Source organism: Adiantum capillus-veneris, chromosome 6 (genome assembly GCF_014529385.1).
Source record: "Adiantum capillus-veneris isolate H3 chromosome 6, ASM1452938v2, whole genome shotgun sequence".
In the NCBI taxonomy this organism is placed as follows: Eukaryota; Viridiplantae; Streptophyta; class Polypodiopsida; order Polypodiales; family Pteridaceae; genus Adiantum; species Adiantum capillus-veneris.
The window spans coordinates 63,991,422-64,012,519 of record NC_140936.1 but is presented as its reverse complement, the minus strand read 5'-3'; the positions used below and the strand labels follow the sequence as shown (position 1 = coordinate 64,012,519).

At 44.5% G+C, this 21,098-nt stretch overlaps 1 protein-coding gene across 7 annotated transcripts in view; it reads right to left on the bottom strand.

Annotated features, from left to right (window-relative positions):
• The window catches only part of LOC147455619 (histone-lysine N-methyltransferase ASHH3-like), a 50,594-nt gene that overhangs the window by 7,996 nt on the left and 21,500 nt on the right, over window positions 1-21,098 (bottom strand). For 4 of the 7 annotated variants that reach the window (XR_015188389.1, XM_086514354.1, XM_086514355.1 and 1 more), the window contains exons 9-12: window positions 7,686-7,766; window positions 7,385-7,580; window positions 7,221-7,278; window positions 7,055-7,142 (exon numbers count right to left, since the gene is read on the bottom strand). Coding sequence is in view for 5 of the 7 variants with exons in the window: in XM_086514354.1 (XP_086370480.1) it covers window positions 7,055-7,142; window positions 7,221-7,278; window positions 7,385-7,580; window positions 7,686-7,766 (423 nt within the window). In the remaining 2 variants the exon portion in view is untranslated. The remainder of the gene's footprint in view (window positions 1-7,054; window positions 7,143-7,220; window positions 7,279-7,384; window positions 7,581-7,685; window positions 7,767-21,098) is intronic. The other 3 variants (XM_086514356.1, XM_086514353.1, XR_015188390.1) reach the window with 2 other exon arrangements.

Genomic DNA, 21,098 nt, shown 5'->3' with positions numbered 1-21,098 from the left:
TCACAACTAGAAGTGGCCACAGTAGGTTGCTTCTTGCTCAACCATGAGATACATGAACTGTCGAGCATGAAACAAAAACCACTTGTGGACACTCGCGTGTCAAAACAACCAGCCCAATCTGAGTCCGAAAAAGCATGTAAGTCAGTGGCGGCAATGATCCCCCTTGGGATAAAACAAGGCAAGATGTAAAGTGTCACTCAAGTAGCGAAAAATCCTCTTGCCAACCTGCCAATGCTTAGACCTTGGGCTATGCATGAATCTACTGACCTGTGAGACTGCAAACTCAACATCCGGCCTCGTGTTGCATACATAAATAAGGAAGCCAACAACAGTTTGATAAAGAATGACATCGGCAGGATCATCAACATCGTGAAGACTCAATTTCAAACTTGTTTCCATGGGAGTGGCAATAGGTTTGCAATCCTCAAGTCCAAACTTACATAGCAATGTCTCTATGTAACTTGTTTGACACAAGGCAATACCACCACCATCACACTGCTTAAATTGTATTCCCAAGTAATGATGCAACAGCCCCAAATCTTTCATCTTGAAAGTAGCATTCAAATCAGCCTTAAATTCAGCAATATGACTCTCAGTTGGTCCAGTGATCAGCAAATCATCCACATAGAGAACCACAATGAGAAGTACATCACCCTCACGCTTTACATATAATGTGCTTTCTGTTGGACTGTTACGAAAGCTTCGTTTGACCAAAGGAGTGTCAGCCTTCTCATACCAAGCACGAGGAGATTGCTTCAGCCCATAAAAAGCTTTCTTACATTTGCACACTTATCCTCTTGTCCTTTCTTGACAAAACGGCGAGGCTGCATTATATAAACTTCCTCAAATATGTCACTATTCAAGAAAGTAGTAACAATGTCTAACTGATGTACATCCCAACCAAAATGAGTTGCCAATGCACATAGAAAACGCACCATAGTCATACGACAAGTGGGAGCAAAAGTCTCTTCATAATCTATGCCTTTTTGTTGTGCATAACCCTTTGCTACAAGTCGAGCCTTATAGCAATCAATTTCACCATTGGGCTTGCGTTTCAACTTGTAAACCCACTTCGTACCAATAGCCTTTTTGCCAGGAGGCAAATAACATAAAGTCCATGTGTCATTTTTTATAAGTGCATCATATTCTGATTGCATGGCATCCATCCAATTTTTTGAATTATGTGCTTCATCAAAAGATAGAGGTTCCTCAAACATCACACAAACTAGACAAAGCCAAAGCATAATAATATGATGCATCCAAGATACGCTTTGTTCGCGGATGATACAACCTGTAAACTTTGCTTTCAGCACTATAACCGACAAAAATACATTTGACAATCTTATTATCCAATTTTCATATACCAAACAGCCAAAAACATGCATGTGCTCAATAGAAGGCTTTCTATCATGCCATGCTTCATATGGAGTCATAGACTGCAAAGCTTTCGTAGGACACATGTTACGTACATAAGTGACACACATAATAGCCTCAAGTCAAAACGAATGTGATAAAGCTTGACTTTTGACCATACATCGTGCCATTTTTGTAAAAGACCTATTTTTTCTCTCAGCAACACCATTTTGTTGAGTATATGGCACTGTACATTGGTGTTTTATCCCACGACTTGCCAGAAATACATTAAATTCATGAGACATCTACTCCTCTTTGCGATCTGAACAGTACATTTTGAGACATTTTCAGCCATAGCCAAAAATTGCTTGAAGCACAAAAACACTTTGGACTTTGCCTTAAGTGGACACACCCATGCATGCCTGGAGTAATCATCAATGAAATCACGAAGTAAAGGTGATTGCCCAAGGACGGAGTTTGCATGGGTCCACAAACATCGCTATGCACAAGCTGCAACCTGTATGTGGCCCTAACTGAGCCATCCTTTGAAAACTTCGAACGCTGCATCTTACCCAAAATATAGCCTTCATGAACATATTTGACAAGTGCTTCAAGAGGCGGCAAAGAAGCAACCATATCAGATTTCTACAAATGCAACAAATTCAAATGTTCAAAATGTGCATGCCAAAGTTTTGTACCTAAAATAGCCTTTGAATCCATAACAGCATTTGCAAAATTCTGTCCACGCTTGTCATTCAAAGTGAGCTTATACAACCCACAATATAAAATGCCAGATGCAACAATTTCATCACCAAAATTGAGATCTTGTACTATACATCTGTCATCCACAAATTTGACTACAAGACCAAGTCTAGCAAGTGCAAATACAAACAAAAGATTCTTCTTGATCCCAGATACATAAAGTGCATCAACATGTGTGAAAGAACTGCCATTCGCAGCAATCAGCACAATCTTTTCAACTCCCTTGATCAGATAAGAGGCATTGTTGGCACAAGTGACTGAATTCCCATCAAACACATCCTCGAGAGAGGTAAACAAGTCAGGATGAGAGGTAATGTGCCTTGTAGCACCATTGTCAAAGTACCACAGATGAGCTTTTGTAGCAACTGACAAGCATGCATCATGGACAGAAGGATCATAAGTGCACTCTGCACTAAAATTCCATTCCGCATCAACATAATGGCAACGCATCTTCTTTTTGCCCTTTTCATCAGAATTCCTAGATGAATTGCTGCCAGCAGAAGCATTAGGAACATGTGATTTAGCACTCCTAGAAAAATGATGAGAAGTGGCTACATTGTTGTTACCACCTTTTTTTTTAACAGCAATAAATGCATGTTCAACTGCACGCTGTCTAGTCCTATTTTTTCTGGAAAGTGACTTGCAACAGCAATGTGCATAATACATTAAACTTGACAACTTCTGGATTTCCTTGGGTCATAAGTCTCCAAGTACTAGCAAAAGTCCAGTAAGAATCTGGCAAAGCATCACGAACAGTCCGCACAAGGAAACTGTCAAAAATGACTTCACCTGCAGAAATAAGTTGCTCATTGATATCCTTGACACCATCAAAGAAAGTGTCCATATCATCTTCCTCATGCATAATCTTCGACTCCAGCTCTTTACACAACAATGCAATTTTTGCCTCATTGCAACTTGCATAAAGACCAGCCATAATATCCCAAGTCTGTTTTGTAGATTTCGTTGAACGAATGTGAGGAGTAATAGAGCGCTTGACAGACAACGCAATCAATCACGAGCCTACGTATCTTTTACATCCCAACGAGTTTGCTCAGCCGTAGGAAAAACAGCTCTGGCAGTAGCAATCCTACCACCAAAACCTGCAACATCCTTAACATCGCCTACATCCTCAGAACCAGGACGTACATCAATGCCCTGCACAATATTCTAAACACCCTTTGACACAAGGACATGTTGCATCATATAAAACCACATAGGGTAATTGTCCCATCGAATCTATCCTCAACAGCAAACATCTTGAACACATCTGTGTTGTTGTCAGCCATGGCGAATACTTGCACCTGATGTGAAAACTACCCAAAAAGAGGAGAAACGAAGCGGGATAGGACAAACCGTAGAAGATTGTAAGGGACCTGTTATGCAGAAAATGACACTAACAAAAATCTTGCACAAAATGACAAAATACCTTGTGCAGTACTGCCTGTAGTGAAAACGGAGATAAAAAAAAGCCCTAATGAAAATTATGAGCAGCCCGAAATATTTGTCGACCTGCTGATGCTCGCCAAAGCTCACAAAAATCGAAGAAAGTGAGCAGGCATGTGATGGAGCTACTGGCGACTAAGTTCGAGAGGATGCAACCTGCTCAGATACCAATTGTTGGAATTAGGGTTGCAGGAAAACACACACAGCTTGGAGAAGACGAAGGAAGCTCAAGGCACACAACATAGAGTGTATTGTTTAGTGTGCAATGGAAAAATAAGATAGCCATAGAGTGATGGGCGCATATACAATGCACGGGGAAAAAACCTCTTAGAGAGGGAAAAAATGCCCGGCCGGTCCTAAGTGTGTTCACACATCACTACCACATGTATATGGTAACAAAAGCTAGCTAATGCTGCAAGTCACTTGCCTCCATAAGCATGCCTTTGCTAAAGAGAGCTTCAAAAACAATGAAAGCAATGCCCACACTTCATCCAGCACTCCACGTTGTGGGCATATAGAACAGCTCATCTACTAGCTCATTGAGTTTATTAAACTTGCTCTGCTCTCTCTTAACACTAGGCAAGTGCCAATGAGAATGACGCACATACTAGGGAGTACAAAAGAAGATTGAGAACCCTCGCAATTAGAACATACCACTAGTTACCATTGTAGTTGCGTACATAAGGTGACAATGGGCATTGGAGTGGGCCTTCCATTGCATTCGGTAGCCGAGTGCTGCCCACACATTTTATCTTAATATGTATAGATGTACAAAGAGATGCTAGGTATATGTCTATTATACCAAAGCCTTCAGGATAAAGTATATATCGATTTGGCAAGCACTCCCCATCCTAACCCCTTCCCCGTTCTGATCCCCCATTCCCTGTTTTCGGTCCTTCCTGGTTCCATGTTCCCCATCTCCTGTTCTGTGTTCCATGTGGCTATGCATTCTTCAAACAAACTGTCACTTATGTCTACACTGGCTGATAATAAAACAAGGCTCATAGACACCTCCCAAACCAAGACTCCACTTTCCCAAACAGTCAACACATCCTGTTTCCTTTATCCTCGAGTAGTGAAGACATCCTGTTACCTTTAAACTGGAACAGTCAACACATCCAGCTCCTAGCAATTTAATAATGGGGACCATGGACCCATCATGCCCAAGCCATCCACCGTTGACTCACAAACACATCATGACCATGCTTTCTCAAGCTCTTTTTAAGCCCTGTATCAAAGACTTCCAGCACGTTGCACAAGATACTCACCAGTCTTGGTTGCCAAGCTAGTTGTCTCTCACCAACACATAGTACTCAAGGAACTCAGTTGGAGCAACAGGTTGGCCCCTTAGCCTCTCGCTTGCCGAACTGGCAAAAGCATGCGAGAGGGTTATACATTATGGTTATTTGGGAAGAATCACCCCCGCATTCCCCTCTGCATCAGTAGCACGAGGAAGACAAAGTGACAAATTCTTCCTTGTCCGTGAAGAACTGCAATCGACCAGCCATCCAGGTGTCTCATACACAGAAGTCAGCAATGTCAAGAATCAGGTCTGGATGAAGACTCGCATCAAATCCATAGTCACAGCACCATCAAAGGAAATTTGGCCTGCTAGTATCAGAACTCTGTGGTCTGATCACCATCACATGCCCTCCTCACGCACAACTGATTGCAGCTCAGTCCAAATCCTCCCGCAGTCATCAACATGTCGAGAATCCAGTCTGGCTCGAGGATGAATCGCATCAAATCCACCGTCAAAGCACCATCAAAGAAAATATGACCTCCTCTTATCAGGACTTTCTATGATCCGATTACCGTCATAGGCCCAATCCACATCCTCCTGTATACAGCTAGCTGGCTGCAACTCTAGAACCTTGAAATCGCTGATGCCCTGTCGCACAAACAAACAAACAGCTCTCACGTGTTCTCTCTCCGCACCAATCAAGTGCTCTCCTGCTGGCCATGGTTGCATCCTTCCTCAGCCATCAAACAGGCAGCTCAATCGCACCACAGCCAATGTGGTCCTCTCACACAGCCCTCTCTGCTTCTTGGGAACAAAAGTAAATAAAAGATGAACTAAGAACTAGTAAAAGCAAAAACATGCAAGGAGGGTGACAAGGGGCATCAAACACACACACACACAGAGATGGCCCGCGGGGGCGGGGGGGGAGGGGGGGCCCTTGGGGGGGATGGCTCCAATTAAGTCTGACCAAATGGATACAAAATGATAGCCCAAGGGCCCTTATATAGTTCCCATAAAGTTGTCCGACCCAGCCCAAATAAATGATGTCAAATACATAAAATGACTAACTCAATAAATAGGTTATAAACGGGGCACATTCACAAGAGATGCATAACTATCAAGTCATCAGCTACCATGAAGCCTCCGTTGTGCCATCAACGTTGCCACATCATTCAGCGACAGCCACAATGACCTTGGTAAGCTCACGATCCTCAGACATAGTCCATGCCGTCTCAACAACACCCCTATTCTTGCGTTCCAATTTTCCTTTCTTTGGAGGTTCAGTATTTGCAAGCTCAAGTTCAATGCCGGTGTCTGCACGTAATTTGCAAAAGCAGGTAAACTCACCAAACCTATCGGCATAAATAACCTTCAACTAATTTCTTGTTTCCTTCTGCTCCACTAATGTACGCCACTGTCCTGTGCTGAGCAAAAATAAATATAAGTGTAACAATTGGGGTCATCTAGCAGCAGCATAAAATACAAAGCTCTGCCAAGGGATGAACACTGAAGTCTACAAAGGTCCACATGGATTGATGTGAAACGCTTTGGCATAGCATCTCTATGGTGCTTCCCACAAATACAAGAACTGCTTCGAAATAGCATTTCTATGCTACTCCCCATAAAGACAAGAACTGCTTTGTCCTTGTTTACACTGACTCTCTTGAGCTCCACTCTTGATTATGGTAAAATTGATCTTGGGTTATTGCATAGTTCTCATCATAACTCTTCAGGGAGCTTCCTTCCTTAGCAACATGGCATCATCAATGACAGAGGGGAGAGTAAAATTGTTTAGTCACTCTCGTACCTTTAGAGCAAGGGATCAGAGGAGAAATTTATCTTCAACTTAGTTTACACGTCCCAAGTTTTGGGAGAGGAGGAATGCCAGAAGTAAAACCACCTAAGAGACCCCCATCTCCCACTTCCGTCAGTCACAAATAATTTTTCTCGTATTATTTCTTAAAATTATCATGCATATGCACAAACTCTTGACATATGTTTGAAATAACGGAATATGTTTCTCAGTCACACAAACAGTACAATATAAAATAAAACACAAATAAACGCCAAACGTGCTGAAACCAAAGAAAAGACGACTTTCAGAATCTTTAGAAACATTGTGAAATCTTAATATGTTGCTGGATTTCTCATAATCATAAGACTAGGATCATTCATCAACAACTGTCCTACATCAACTAGTTAAATAAGAATTATCAGTACAAAAAATGAAAAAAGAGAAAATCAAAAACTTACTTCTGATCAAGTTGCCACCATATCCGTACTCTGCGCCCAATGCAAGGAAATGTGGGAGTCATCACCTTATCTGCTAAACAGACAATGGCTATATTACTGTGATGAAGAACTATACTCTAGGAGGACCCTTGCATCAAAATGTATTCCAGAATGATAGACATGCAACCTTCAGACTGGCTCGACGAAGGAAACTTTAGCTTTCGCTTTGAAAAATACTGATCGATCTAGAAGCAAATGAATAAATGCCTCAATCCAAAATGCAAAGACAGTTGTGACCTCTAGTAGCCACAAGACACCTCAAACAAGCCTTATTAGTGTAATATCACTTACAGTATTGTGATCACGTTCCATACCAACACCACAAAACTTGGACCTCTTTGTTTGCCTCACCATAAAAAGCTCTCTCTGAACCACTTTAAGGGCCAAAAGGGCTGAAACCTTCTGCTTGCTCAGTTTGCGGCCAAGCTTACCTCGACATCCTGAGGCACCACACAAGCAATCTTGCTCTTGGCCAAATGGAATGAATCTATCAAACAGTCAACATAACACACACACCCCAAAAGAAAATTTAGAACTGGAGGCCTGAAATATGAAAATGGAAAACAAATGCATGCACACTTTGAACTCTTACTGATAATCATATGAAATAGCTTCACCCTCCTGTATATCTGAAATGGCAAACACCCCAATCCTCAACTCCTCGTCAATCTGCCTGAGTTGAAATGACCATAGTGTCAACTAGAAATTCCATGTACTTAAGCAAATGGTTGAATGTGCATTAAATGTTGCATGCCAACACACATCTCATTGACCACTGTAAGAGAATGTTAAGCAGCTGAGAAAAGATCTTTTCAAGTGTAGCTCGCATGCATGCATGCATCCATCATTGTTGGGGCAGACATGGTGGAGGTAGTGGTGGTGCTGGTGGTTTGTGTGTGTGTGTGTGTGTGTGTGTGTGTGTGACAGCACAGAGCTTCTATTTGCCACCAATGTGTGCACAAAACTAGCAATGCTCGCAAGATAGTTATTAACCTTCGAACTGTGTGCGCACTGTCTGTGTGTGTGTGTGTGTGTGTGTGTGTGTGTGTGTGTGTGTGTGTGTGTGTGTCCGAAAGTTTTCCAGCAGCAGGTTTTTTGTACAGCCAGCCTGTGTGTGTGTGTGTCTATGTCGTGTGTGTGTGTGTGTGCGCGCGCGTGTGTGGTGAGTGGTGTGTGTGAGAGGCCAACAGCATCACAGCCTGCCTGCGTGTGTGTGTGTCTATGTCGAGTGCGTGTATGTGTATGCTTGTGGGGGATTTGGGGGTGTGGTGAATCCTTCGGCCTCGTCGGTCGCACGACTTTGTTTTGCACAACATCTACCCTGTGTGGGCCCTTCACAGCGCGTCGGGGGTTGAAGTTTGATTTCGCCTTCACGCGGTCCTTGTGTGAGAGAGAGGGGTGTGTTTCTGTACAGCTAGCGGGTGTGTGTGTCTGCTTGTGTCTATAGCAGTCGTATATCAAAACCTCCCAAAAAAAAGAGAGTGTGTGTGTGTGTGAGAGCTTCACATGGATTCGACTGATCAATCTATATATAAGCGTCGGAAAGCCATGGAAACTTCGGAGATGGATGCTTTGAGCCTTATCAAAGAATGTTTGCATGAGGATTTCGAGGATGCACGTCAAGCCTGGGAAGGATCCGCTCATGTCATGGAAGTGCGCATCCCTATACAGGAGCTTATGGATCCTGTTGCTCAGTATGCACTTAACGTGGTGATTCTTTTTTTCCCGGGTAGAATGCCTACGGCTCAGGATGTAGGCCAATGGGTTGATTTCCTACTCAAACGGCAAGCAATCCGAGGGGTTTACTTTGGCGCGCGAGGGTTCTACGAAGTCTTACTGGCTGACATGGATGCTCGGGATGCTCTGCTTCAAATGTCTTCTCTTTTCTTCAATTCGCAGATCACTCATGTGCTGCCCTGGGCTCTTACTAAGGACTATCAGAGTCTCATTCGTCACAAGTGTCCCGTCTGGGTTGAGGTGGTCGACTTTCCTCGCACTTGGCGTCATTTTCTTCCTTTGTTGGTTGCTCAACTCGGCAAAGTCATTTGCCCTCCTAAGCTGGATGCAAATACAAACCGTTTTTTGTATTATGTGGGACACGGATATCCCCACACCAGCAGGTATTTCGATCGATTCTGCGGATGCACTGGTTGGAAAGTGCCCATTTAAGCTTAAATGGGACAAGTTTGCAAATTCTTGCTTTCGCTGTGGCAAATTTGGTCATATGCAGTCCAAATGTCCGGAACCAAATCTGCAACCACCTCCTTCAGCTGTCCCTGCTCCTCAACCTCGCTCGCCTCCGAAATCTTCTACTGAGGTTCAAACTAAACGAGTTTCAACCTCCTTTCCCACAGCTGGGGCGATTAAAGGCAAGGGGAAACAATTACAATTGTCTGTACTTTCTGCTTCTACAAATATTAAAGACAAAGGAAAAGAACAGGTTTCGACCTCTCAAACTTGGACAGTGCCCAAGAAACCTGCCAAAGTTGCTACAGTTCGTGCTCCGACATCTTCTCGTAATTATGTGCCTCCTTTGAAGAATGTTGCTCAGAAAAAACTCCCTTGTAATGACAACACTTCTTTGGCTAAAGCTTGGGACAAGGTGGTTCGTTCTTACAAGGAAGTTGTTACCGGAGAAGCTTCTTCGTCTCGCAAGGTGCATTTACTTTCAATTATCCACGTCCAAGTCTTGACCCACCTTCTCAGGCACCTACAGCTGGGGAGGATGTGTCGATGGGCACTGGTACTTGAGTTTTCTCCCCCCTTTCTTCTCATGTTTCCTTGTCCACTGTATATACCATATCGAATGCATAGTTCTTTGAATTGCATCTCCTATAATGTGCGTGGGTTATGCAATCACGACAAGTGGCGGCTTACCTGGCACTATGTACATACATGTAAAGCAGACATTGTGGTTCTTCAAGAGCATAACCAGCATCAATTTGCAGGACAGACTTCTTACTTTGCGGGCTACTGGATAGCTTATGCGGGATCAGCTGGCCATTCCGAAGTGCTTTTGCTTGTTCGACATGAACTCTCCCCGACCTTGGTTTTTAATGACCCGATGGATGGTCATTCAATGTATTGTTAATGGGGAAGTTTTCGAATTTGGAGGATTATATGCATACACAGCTTCTGCAGATAGGGCACAGTTGTGGAGTGCTTTCTCTTCTTATTGTTGGCGTTCCAATGCCTTTCTCTGCGGGGATTTTAATAATGCACCAAACCTTGCGGATAATACTACTGGCCATTCTCACATGCTTCATATGGAACGGCAATCATGGGACCAATTTATGTCCACCTGTAATGGGCTTGATTTGTGGCCCTTTTTGCATGCGACTGATCCAAGCTTCACTTTTCAGCATAATGCTCAATCTATGTATCGCGCTCGGCTAGATCGCTGGTATCTTTTTCACATGCAACAGTATGATGACTTTGTATGCGAGATGAGGATTGATTATGCTATGTGTCTCTCGGATCATTTTCCCATATGTTTGAAACTTCGTTTTGGCTCTTTTGATGTCAATGATCGCCTACCCAAGAAGAGACTTTTGCATGTCAATAATGCTTATCTCAAGCATGAGCCTTCTCGCACTATGATTGTGAATATCATCCCGCCTTTGCTCTCCCAGATGTATGTTGACATGGACATAGCCTGGTTCCGTTTTGTTATGCGTATTCAATCAGTTATACAGGATTACGGTAGGGATTATTTGTCACAATTAAGGGAACAGGTTAACCAGGCAAAGGATGCTTGTAGCCGATTAATGCACTTGGCTAATCATTCTTCTCTTACTGACGCTCAAATGACTGAGTTGTTTTCTGCTCGCGCAATATAAAGGCACAATGATGAGAGGAAATTGGCCAAATGGCAGACTCGTGCTCGTCAACAGGCTTTTGCAGATAAAGGATGTGCTTCTAAACAATTTTTTTAGCATTTGCATCACTCGAGGTAGTCTCAAGCTATACGGAGAGTTAAATTACCGTCAGGGGAGTGGACTTCCACTTTCCGAGAGCTAGCACTAGCCCTACACTCTCATTATGGCAAGATTTTTGAGGCCCCTTCTTCTCCCACAAGAGAAGCTCGCCAAGCGCGTCACATGTTTCTATCGCATGTTACTTCCATTCTTTCGATGCGGTAAGCTCAAGACTTGGAAGCTGTTTTCACTGAGTCGGAATTGTATGCTAGCTTGCTTGATTTGGGTCGATGGAGAGCTTCTGGTTGGGATGGTCTCTCTGTGGAATTCTTCTTGTCTTTCTGGGATTATTTGAAGTTGCCTTTATTGTTCATGATGAATACAGCTGGGGAACAACAGGAATTGCCCTCCTCTTGGAAAGAAGGTTTGCTCAAGCTGATACCTAAGCATGCATTGTGTGAAGAATTCTCACATTGGTGGCCGATTACACTTATGCCTGTGGTATATAAATTGATGGCAAAAATGCTTGCTAACCGATTCAAGTGCTTTCTGCATGAAGGCTTGCATCAATCTCAATACGGCTTCATTCCGCGACGTCAAATTACTGATAACCTCGCGAATGTCATCATTGGTATGGAATATGCAAAATATACTCGACGGGATGTCTTAGTCATGCAGGTCGACATTGAAAAGGCATTTGATACTGTTCTTTGGGATTACATTGCGGATACCATGCGACATTTGGGCTTTGGGCCTAGGCTATCCCGTGTCGTGCTTTTCTTGTATGCATACAGTACTTCTGCAGGCTTGCTGGATGGTTCTCTCACAGAATCTTGGCCTTTGGGACGGTCGGTAAGGCAGGGCTGCCCTCTGAGTGCTTTGCTTTATGCGATCGCTACTCATCCCTTGTTTATGTATTTGGATTCCTTGACCTCCACTGGTAGGCTACATGGCTTGACTTTACCTTCTAGTCGACAGTTTGCTAGTCAAGCTTATGCGGATGACTCTTTGTTCATGCCTCGTAATAACTATGATGATGTACAGCAGATTATGCATACTCTTCACTTGTTTGGATTGGCAGTAGGTCTCAAAGTTAACTTTTGCAAATCCAAGCTATTGCCTCTGAAAGAGTGTGACTGGCATAAGATATTGTGGCCTGGGGAGATCGTTCCTCCACATGTTCCGGTTCGCCATTTGGGTTATCCGCTAGGTTGGAATGTATCGGCTATGTAGAAACAGGATTGGGTGCTCCAACGTTTGCATTCCAAGATGAATTTTTGGAAATTGTCCACGTGGCCACTTCATGTGCGTCTCAGGATTGTCCAATGCATCCTTGTGGCTTATGTGCAGTTTTACTTGCCTTTGTTATCTTGGCCTCAATTGCGATTGCAGTCTCTCATGTCCAATATTTTAGAGCATTTTTGGCAGACCTCGTCTAGCAAGAGGGGCCTTCGGCTTCTATCTATGGACAAGCTGTGTTCTCCCAAGCGACTTGGAGGGTTAAATATTTTGGACTTGAGACGTCATCTTCTGGCTCGGAAAGCTATGTTGTTGCCAGTCTTGGTGGAGCAGCAGCAACCCTGGGCTCTCATGGTCACACATTTGTGTGCGCACATTGTCACCCCTTCTTTTGGTCGTTGGAAACCGACTTATTGGGATGTTGTATTTGGGAAGCTTGAAGGACACATTCCTGGATGTCCCTTTACTTCTTCTCTAATTGTTGATTGGAAGGTTGTCACTTCGCATTTGGCTTGCAATGGTCGACAATCCTCTGGGGATAACTCTCTTCGCTTGGAGAGTCTGCATTGGAGCAGGGGTTTTTGCTTCGACTTTGGTTCAACGGTCTCCTCGCCAAGCGTATTTTCTTTCCCAAAAAGGAATCTGTCAGGTGCATCAGGTGGTTGATGACTCGGGTTATGTTCTTTCTTTTACTGATGCCGTCTCCGCTTTCGGTTGGGCCTTCACTATTCTCCTCTCTGGCGGGAGATTCAAAGGATGCTTGCTTCTCATTCACCCATTCTTCCTCTGGATGTGGACTCTCGCTTCTCTGATTGGAATCTGGCTACTACTAGATTGGACTGCATCTCAGCTGCCAGTGTCTATGCCATCCTCCAGTCTGATGTATGGATCGTGCATCGGGGTAATCAGCTGTGGTCGCTTTCCGAGTCATCCTTGTGGTGGCAACACACATTGTCTCGCATTTGGCAGAGTCGTCTGCCTTTGAAGGAACGTGTTTTTTTGTGGCGGTGCTTGGTGGGAGCTCTACCTGTTGGCAGTGTGTTGCATGCTCGGCATATTGCGCCTTCCCGCTGCCCCAGATGCCTTGAAGCTGAGGAGACTGTGCCACACTTACTGTGGTGTTGTCGTCACTCCAGAGCCTTCATTCGGCAAGTGCCGACTGCTCTTTGGCTGCGTTTTCCTTCCGGCTCTTTTCACAGACGATTTTGGCTTTTTGGGGTGCTTCAATCACCACAATCTCAGTTTGCAGTGTTCTTCACCTGGGTCATATTTTGGACTATGTGGGCCATCTGGCATCATAGGAACTCCGTAATGTTCCAGGGCACTTTTGTTGACCCCTTTCCCTATTTCAAATTATCTCTTGGTCAAGCGTTGCATTTTGCCTATGACGTTATAGACATCACTCTTGATACTTACAAGATTTATTTTGACTGTTTCTAGCCTTCGGAGCCTCATAGGGCTCCGTGTTTTGTATCCTTTTCTTTTCGTGGGTTTTCCTCGCTTTGAGGTTTCCCATTTGTAAATGAATCAAAGCAGATTTACAACAAAAAAAAAGTGTGTGTGTGTGTGTGTGTGTGTGTGTGTGTGTGTGTGTGTCAAGGCCATTAAATGATTTGCAATGCACGGGTTTGCATTTGCCTAAAAGAACTTCAAAGTTCAAGTAAGAAGCATGAAGACCTCAATATTATTGTGATAATTACCACATGCTTGTTTGAGGGACCTCGTTACTCCCTACATTTTTTCAACAACAACTTTGGACTAGATGTTAGCAGCCTTGTATGGACATAAGAGAGTTAGTGCTTATGGTCAATGCATCCTCGACTACATGGATCTCTTTTGGTCATATACCTGCCACCTTGTTGCCCATATGCCACCGCTTTGATTTTGGCTTGGCAACACATATTGTGCTGTCTCCATTGGTCCGGATGTCCAAGTGCCAGCCGCGTACAATTTTTAAACATAAAAGACCGGATCCTTGCATTAAGCCAATCACAAGCCCATTGAAGCTCTGCAAGCTCTCCAACTCCTTGACGAAAGGTCCAAATATATAGGAGCCTTTCACCACTCAAGCACTATAAAGATAAGATCTTCGGTGTCCAGTACCACCTCCATAAACACCTTCCAATTGGTTGTATCCAGCTTTTGATCCTGTGGCAGCACCGGAATCTTCCTCTCAGGTAACTTTTGTAAGTCCTTACTATGAGTAGACTTCACAAATGCTCCAAAGCATCATCCATTGTGTCTTAATATACTTCTTCTTCACCATCCACATTGTGAGAACTTTCTGCAACATTCTTTGTTTCGGTGCCATCGTCAAGACATGTCAAGTTCGCAAAGCAATCCTTTGTAGACAAGTACAAACCGAGAATCAAGGCTACAGGCAACCTCTGTTGGTAAATTAGTTTTATCTGAAAGGACAATAATTCTAAATGAATTATGGAAATTATAAGTGAGGGTTTTCTTGCTTGAGACATCCGAGTACAAATATTTCTAGTGTATCATTCAACAAAATGAAAGGAACACTGTGAATGGAAACATCTGTAGGGCCACCAAGAACGGGTACTTCTGATGCATCACATCGGATGGGTGACAGAGCATCGAGAATAAGTACTTGACCATCCGGAACAGACATCTCTGATGCGTCATGGGATGGGTGACAAAGAGCATCACGAAGGAGTTGTTTCGTAACTACGGTGAGAAAGGACTAGGTGTTGGATATTCCTAATGTGTCACACGGTGGATGACAGGAGCATCGAAAAGGGAATATTCCATAGCCGCGAGGTATTCCGAACTGAGCTAGAATTGTGCACAAGAAATAAGGCAAGCTGTCACAAGACGGGCACCACGTGCCAATAGAAAAGAGCAGACTGAACAGGCTTTTAGCACTTCAATAACAACTGAAAAAAAGAGAGACAACACGCGACACGGAGTGGCGAAATTCCACCCCAGAGAGTATTGGCCCCAAACCTTGGCGCCCCTTTCGGTATTTCTTTATATTGCATCATCAAAGTACAAGCCGATGCTCCAAACTCTGCACCTTCTCCAAGAAGCATGCCAGAGAATGAGCCCTAACCTCATATTTAAGGGCCCTTGGGGCCTAAAAAGCAATTACAGTGAAAAGCCTTCGAAACTCAAAAGCTTCTGGTCCAAAAGCAAAGCCAAAAAGCTACCAGCGTAAATCACGGAAATCCGTACAGCTTGCCATGTCATCAGTCAACGCAAAACGCGGAAACCTCCCTACTGCCCTTAGGGGTTTTTGCAGTTTTAGGGTTTCTGGCAGCAGAATTAGGGTTTGCACGTTTTAGGGTTAGGGTTTCTAGAATTAGGGTTTCAACAATTAGGGTTTCTAGCAAAAATTAGGGTTAGGGTTTTTGCTCTCAAGCAGCCACGTCATCACTTTGTGACAGTTTAGGCCCCTCGGCCACATCTGTAAGTTGGCTCCATTCTTTAGGCTTTGACACGTCAACAATTTGTTACATCTCCCCTTCTTGAAAGAGAGTAATCGTCCGCGATTACAGCATATCTGCAAAACAACTCAAGTTAGCTCAAAAATTTTCGAGGGTCATTCCGAGGGACAATCAGTTTGCTCTATTGATCAAGGAGTTAGCTTCTCCTTTTGGCTGTTTTGATCAAGGAGTTAGCTTCTCCTTTCTGCTCTTTTGATCAAGGAGTTAGCTTCTCCTTTCGTCCAGATCGGAACTCTTGATATTCCGGCGTAGTAAAATTACCATCACACCCAGACCGTATTGATCTTCCACGGGTGTCTTGATGCACTAAAATTACATACCCAAGCAATCTCATCCAATTAGGAATATTCAGTAGTTGGTGTCACCAGCATGTGACTACTATCTATCCTTTTTGTTGATTTCTTTCTTATTATTTATTTACTTTCACTTTTTGGAAACACCCCTCGGGAAATTTAACTGCCCTGCATTGCATAGCTAGTGTGGAACTGTTCAGAGGAGTCCAAGCCTGAGGGCAAGAGAGCACTAAGGTTGGACAAGGACTATGGTTAGCCAAAGTGGGGTCATTGACTAACCAAAGTGGAATCCTTTGCTACAGAGGCTACATTTCAATTCTGGGTGTGGCTGCAGTGTACAAAGGGGGTCAGATGACCTAGAAAGATACAATGGCAGAATCTCCTAAAATTTAGGGAACTGCTATTGGGACCTGAAAATGTGTTTGCGTCATTACCTCCGGAATGACAAGGGGAACATTTTAGTACTCTGCCGTGAAGTCAACTGGGCAACCGGTTGGGAGATTTTTAGGCGGCAACCCCGAAACGGGAAATAGGCTGTAAATGTGCCAAGTGGCACATTTCTGTGCACTTTCCTCATGCAAGAAGGAGTGGCGCTGAATTTATAGCTGGGAGGCTCATTCTGCAAGTTCCTGTCACAAGTTAAGAGCTATGGAGTGCTTCCTTTCCCTCTTTCCCTCTTATGTACAGTGCGGTGCCAGGAGTGATGCCATGCACGCTACGCACTGCCCTTTCTCTCCTCTATGGCAGTATGTTATGCCCCTCTAGTGGGCTTTTCAATTGACCAATGTACAGTTGTGTGGGTTCATGCGCGATTGCCGAGGCAAGAGCCTCTTGCACAGGTACTAGATTAGCTAGCGGCTAATCCCCCGCAGGTATAGGTGAATTCGGAGAGGTTCACGCCAAATATCTCATCCAATTCAAAGGGCAAGTAGCCCTACAGGTGCGGGAGCTCGAGGACTTGTTACGGATGCGACCGGCACGCGAAACGGAGCCCGAAACAGTAAATTACAGTCTGCTGTGTATTTTTGCAGGTTTAGGGTTTTGGCCCTAAACGGTCCCTAATACTCCCAGGAGGTTCAGGGACGCGAGGGGACCGTTGTACAGGTGATCTGGCGCATTTTCGGGGATGAAAACAGAGAATTCAGCGTGCTGCAGATTCTCGCCAGGTTTTGCAAAGTGCCCGTATGCATCGGGAAAGTCATTCAATGCGTGGGAATACTGACTGTGAAGGGTCCTAGTACAGTTATGCTGCCGAAATCGGGCCGGAGCAATTGAAATTCAGCCAAGTTTGTGCGGGGCAACTTGTAGGGAACCACAGCATTTATTCCCTCTTTTAAACAATAAAGAAATACCGAAAGGGGCACCTATGTTAGGGGCCAATCTGGTATCGGTCTTCTCATACAGGTGCAATCTAGCAGCCTGTATCCATTTCCCCTTTGTTGTGTCTTGAAAGAACAGGTAAAGTGGGCGATAAATTAAATGGGTGAGAGCAAATAAGGTTTAAGTCTAAAGTCTACCGCCCTTTTTGAAAGTGCAGGCTGGTTTCATGGTTCCATTGCCGGAATACACCAGGGTTGACAATGAGCATGTATGTGTCGTACATGTGTCGCAAGGTGTTGAATACATCAGTGTTGACTGTGAGCATGTACGACATAGATGCAAACGAGGACGTTTGAGATTTCAAGAGGGAGGTATGTCACCAGCGTGTGACTACTATCTATCCTTTTTGTTGATTTCTTTCTTATTATTTATTTACTTTCACTTTTTGGAAACACCCCTCGGGAAATTTAACTGCCCTGCATTGCATAGCTAGTGTGGAACTGTTCAGAGGAGTCCAAGCCTGAGGGCAAGAGAGCACTAAGGTTGGACAAGGACTATGGTTAGCCAAAGTGGGGTCATTGACTAACCAAAGTGGAATCCTTTGCTACAGAGGCTACATTTCAATTCTGGGTGTGGCTGCAGTGTACAAAGGGGGTCAGATGACCTAGAAAGATACAATGGCAGCATCTCCTAAAATTTAGGGAACTGCTATTGGGACCTGAAAATGTGTTTGCGTCATTACCTCCGGAATGACAAGGGGAACATTTTAGTACTCTGCCGTGAAGTCAACTGGGCAACCGGTTGGGAGATTTTTAGGCGGCAACCCCGAAACGGGAAATAGGCTGTAAATGTGCCAAGTGGCACATTTCTGTGCACTTTCCTCATGCAAGAAGGAGTGGCGCTGAATTTATAGCTGGGAGGCTCATTCTGCAAGTTCCTGTCACAGGTTAAGAGCTATGGAGTGCTTCCTTTCCCTCTTTCCCTCTTATGTACAGTGCGGTGCCAGGAGTGATGCCATGCACGCTACGCACTGCCCTTTCTCTCCTCTATGGCAGTATGTTATGCCCCTCTAGTGGGCTCTTCAATTGACCAATGTACAGTTGTGTGGGTTCATGCGCGATTGCCGAGGCAAGAGCCTCTTGCACAGGTACTAGATTAGCTAGCGGCTAATCCCCCGCAGGTACAGGTGAATTCGGAGAGGTTCACGCCAAATATCTCATCCAATTCAAAGGGCAAGTAGCCCTACAGGTGCGGGAGCTCGAGGACTTGTTACGGATGCGACCGGCACGCGAAACGGAGCCCGAAACAGTAAATTACAATCTGCTGTGTATTTTTGCAGGTTTAGGGTTTTGGCCCTAAACGGTCCCTAATACCCCCAGGAGGTTCAGGGACGCGAGGGGACCGTTGTACAGGTGATCTGGCGCATTTTCGGGGATGAAAACAGAGAATTCAGCGTGCTGCAGATTCTCGCCAGGTTTTGCAAAGTGCCCGTATGCATCGGGAAAGTCATTCAATGCGTGGGAATACTGACTGTGAAGGGTCCTAGTACAATTATGCTGCCGAAATCGGGCCGGAACAGTTGAAATTCAGCCAAGTTTGTGCGGGGCAACTTGTAGGGAACCACAGCGTTTATTCCCTCTTATAAACAATAAAGAAATACCGAAAGGGGCGCCTAAGTTAGGGGCCAATCTGGTGTCGGTCTTCTCATACAGGTGCAATCTAGCAGCCTGTATCCCTTTCCCCTCTGTTGTGTCTTGAAAGAACAGGTAAAGTGGACGACAAATTAAATGGGTGAAAGCAAATAAGGTTTAAGTCTAAAGTCTACCGCCCTTTTTGAAAGTACAGGCCGGTTTCAGTTGGCACATCACAATGCAGCACAAATGCTTACATATGCATGTTACTAGACAGATACATAAAGCCGCCAATGAACACTCCTCTCGCATAACCTAACAAGGTCCGGGCCGGGAGATATTTAAAGACTCCCTCATCGCCCCTCCCCCATAACCTAAAAAGGTCCGGGCCGAGAGATATAGAGGCCTTTTACAACCAAACGCCCCCACACCGCAGCATGCGTCGTTTGGAGGTGCTGAGAGTAACCACAGCTCAGACTTCTTAATACTCCTCCCGCATAACAATCCAGGTCCGGGCCAAGAGTCAAAACAACAATTATTTTACAAGCATACAAACAAACGCTCCCCAAGCATCGGCCTGCGTCGTTCGGAGGTTTTCAAACCTACAATGAAACACTCCCCAGGCATCGGCCTACGTCGTTCCGAGGTTCAAACAATACCAAAACAATATTCCTCACTTCTCCACCCGGGAGTAAAATCACCAATCATTGAAACCAATATCAAACCAGAGTCAAACAATTCGGCACCAAAACAGGTTCAAAACAGATACCATCCATTTCAAACAAATTCCAAACAAGATCAAACAGAACTCAAACTTAAAAAGCAATCTCGACATCAGTCGAGCTCGAAAAGTCGACCGACGTTCCATCTTGAAACCTGCACCAAAAATTAGGGTTAGGTTCCTTCCATGAGGTCGTAGCCGAGCACAGCATGGTCCATCAGCTCTTGGACAAATAGTGTTGCTTTGGCGGCGATGGTAGTCCCAAGATAGCAATCGCACTAAACCTCCAAGGTCATCTGCTCGTGAAGAGACATCTACTGAGAGATGTCGAGAAATTTCAAGTTATGATCTGCTAGGGTTTCCATGGCAAGCACTTCAGGATACCCCACTCTGCCAAAAGTTGCACTCCGGATCAGAAACCATATAACTTCGGGCAAAAAAAAAAAAATTGCCTTGAAAGCTTACCAAGTACTTGGAGTGTGTTGCTTGGTAGCTGTAGACATCAACATTTGCATGGCACTGCTTCTGAGAAAAACAGTGACTTGAAACAAATCTGGATCCTTCACTTGCAAGTGATCTTAATTGGCTTATGCCTTGTAAGACATGAGCGGTGCAGACGGGAGCGCGCCCGATGCGCGATGAAGTAAGGGTGGGAGTGGCTATTAAGTGCCTCATATAAAATTCCAATAGCTCTGTCTGCTCTTTTGTAGGACCGGTATGCTTTGAGAAAAGCACACGCCTGATGCTCCGATACCACTCTCACAAGATGGGCACCACATGCCAATAGAAAAGAGCAAACTGAACAAACTTTTAGCACTTCAATAACAACTGAACTGAAAAAGAGAGACGACACGCGACACGGAGTGGCGAAATTCCACCCCAGAGAGTATTGGCCGCAAACCTTGACGCCCCTTTCTGTATTTCTTTATTGCATCATCAAAGTACAAGCCAGTACTCCAGACTTTGCACCTTCTCCAGGAAGCATGCCAGAGAATGAGCCCTAACCTCATATTTAAAGGCCCTTGGCCTAAAAAGCAATTACAGTGAAAAGCCTTCAAAACTCAAAAGCTTCTGGTCCAAAAGCAAAGCCAAAAAGCTGCCAACGTAAATCACGGAAATCCGTACAGCTTGCCACGTCATCCGCTAGCGCAAAACACGAAAATCTCCCTGCTACCCTTAGGGTTAGGGTTAGGGTTTCTGCAGTTTTAGGGTTTTTGGCAACAAAATTAGGGTTTGCAGGTTTTAGGGTTAGGGTTTCCAAATTTAGGGTTTCAACAGTTAGGATTTCTTGCAAAAATTAGGGTTAGGGTTTTTGCTCTTGAGCAGCCACGTCATCACTTTGTGACAGTTTAGGCCCCTCCGCCACATCTGTAAGTTGGCTCCATTCTTTAGGCTTTGACACGTCAGCAGTTTGTTA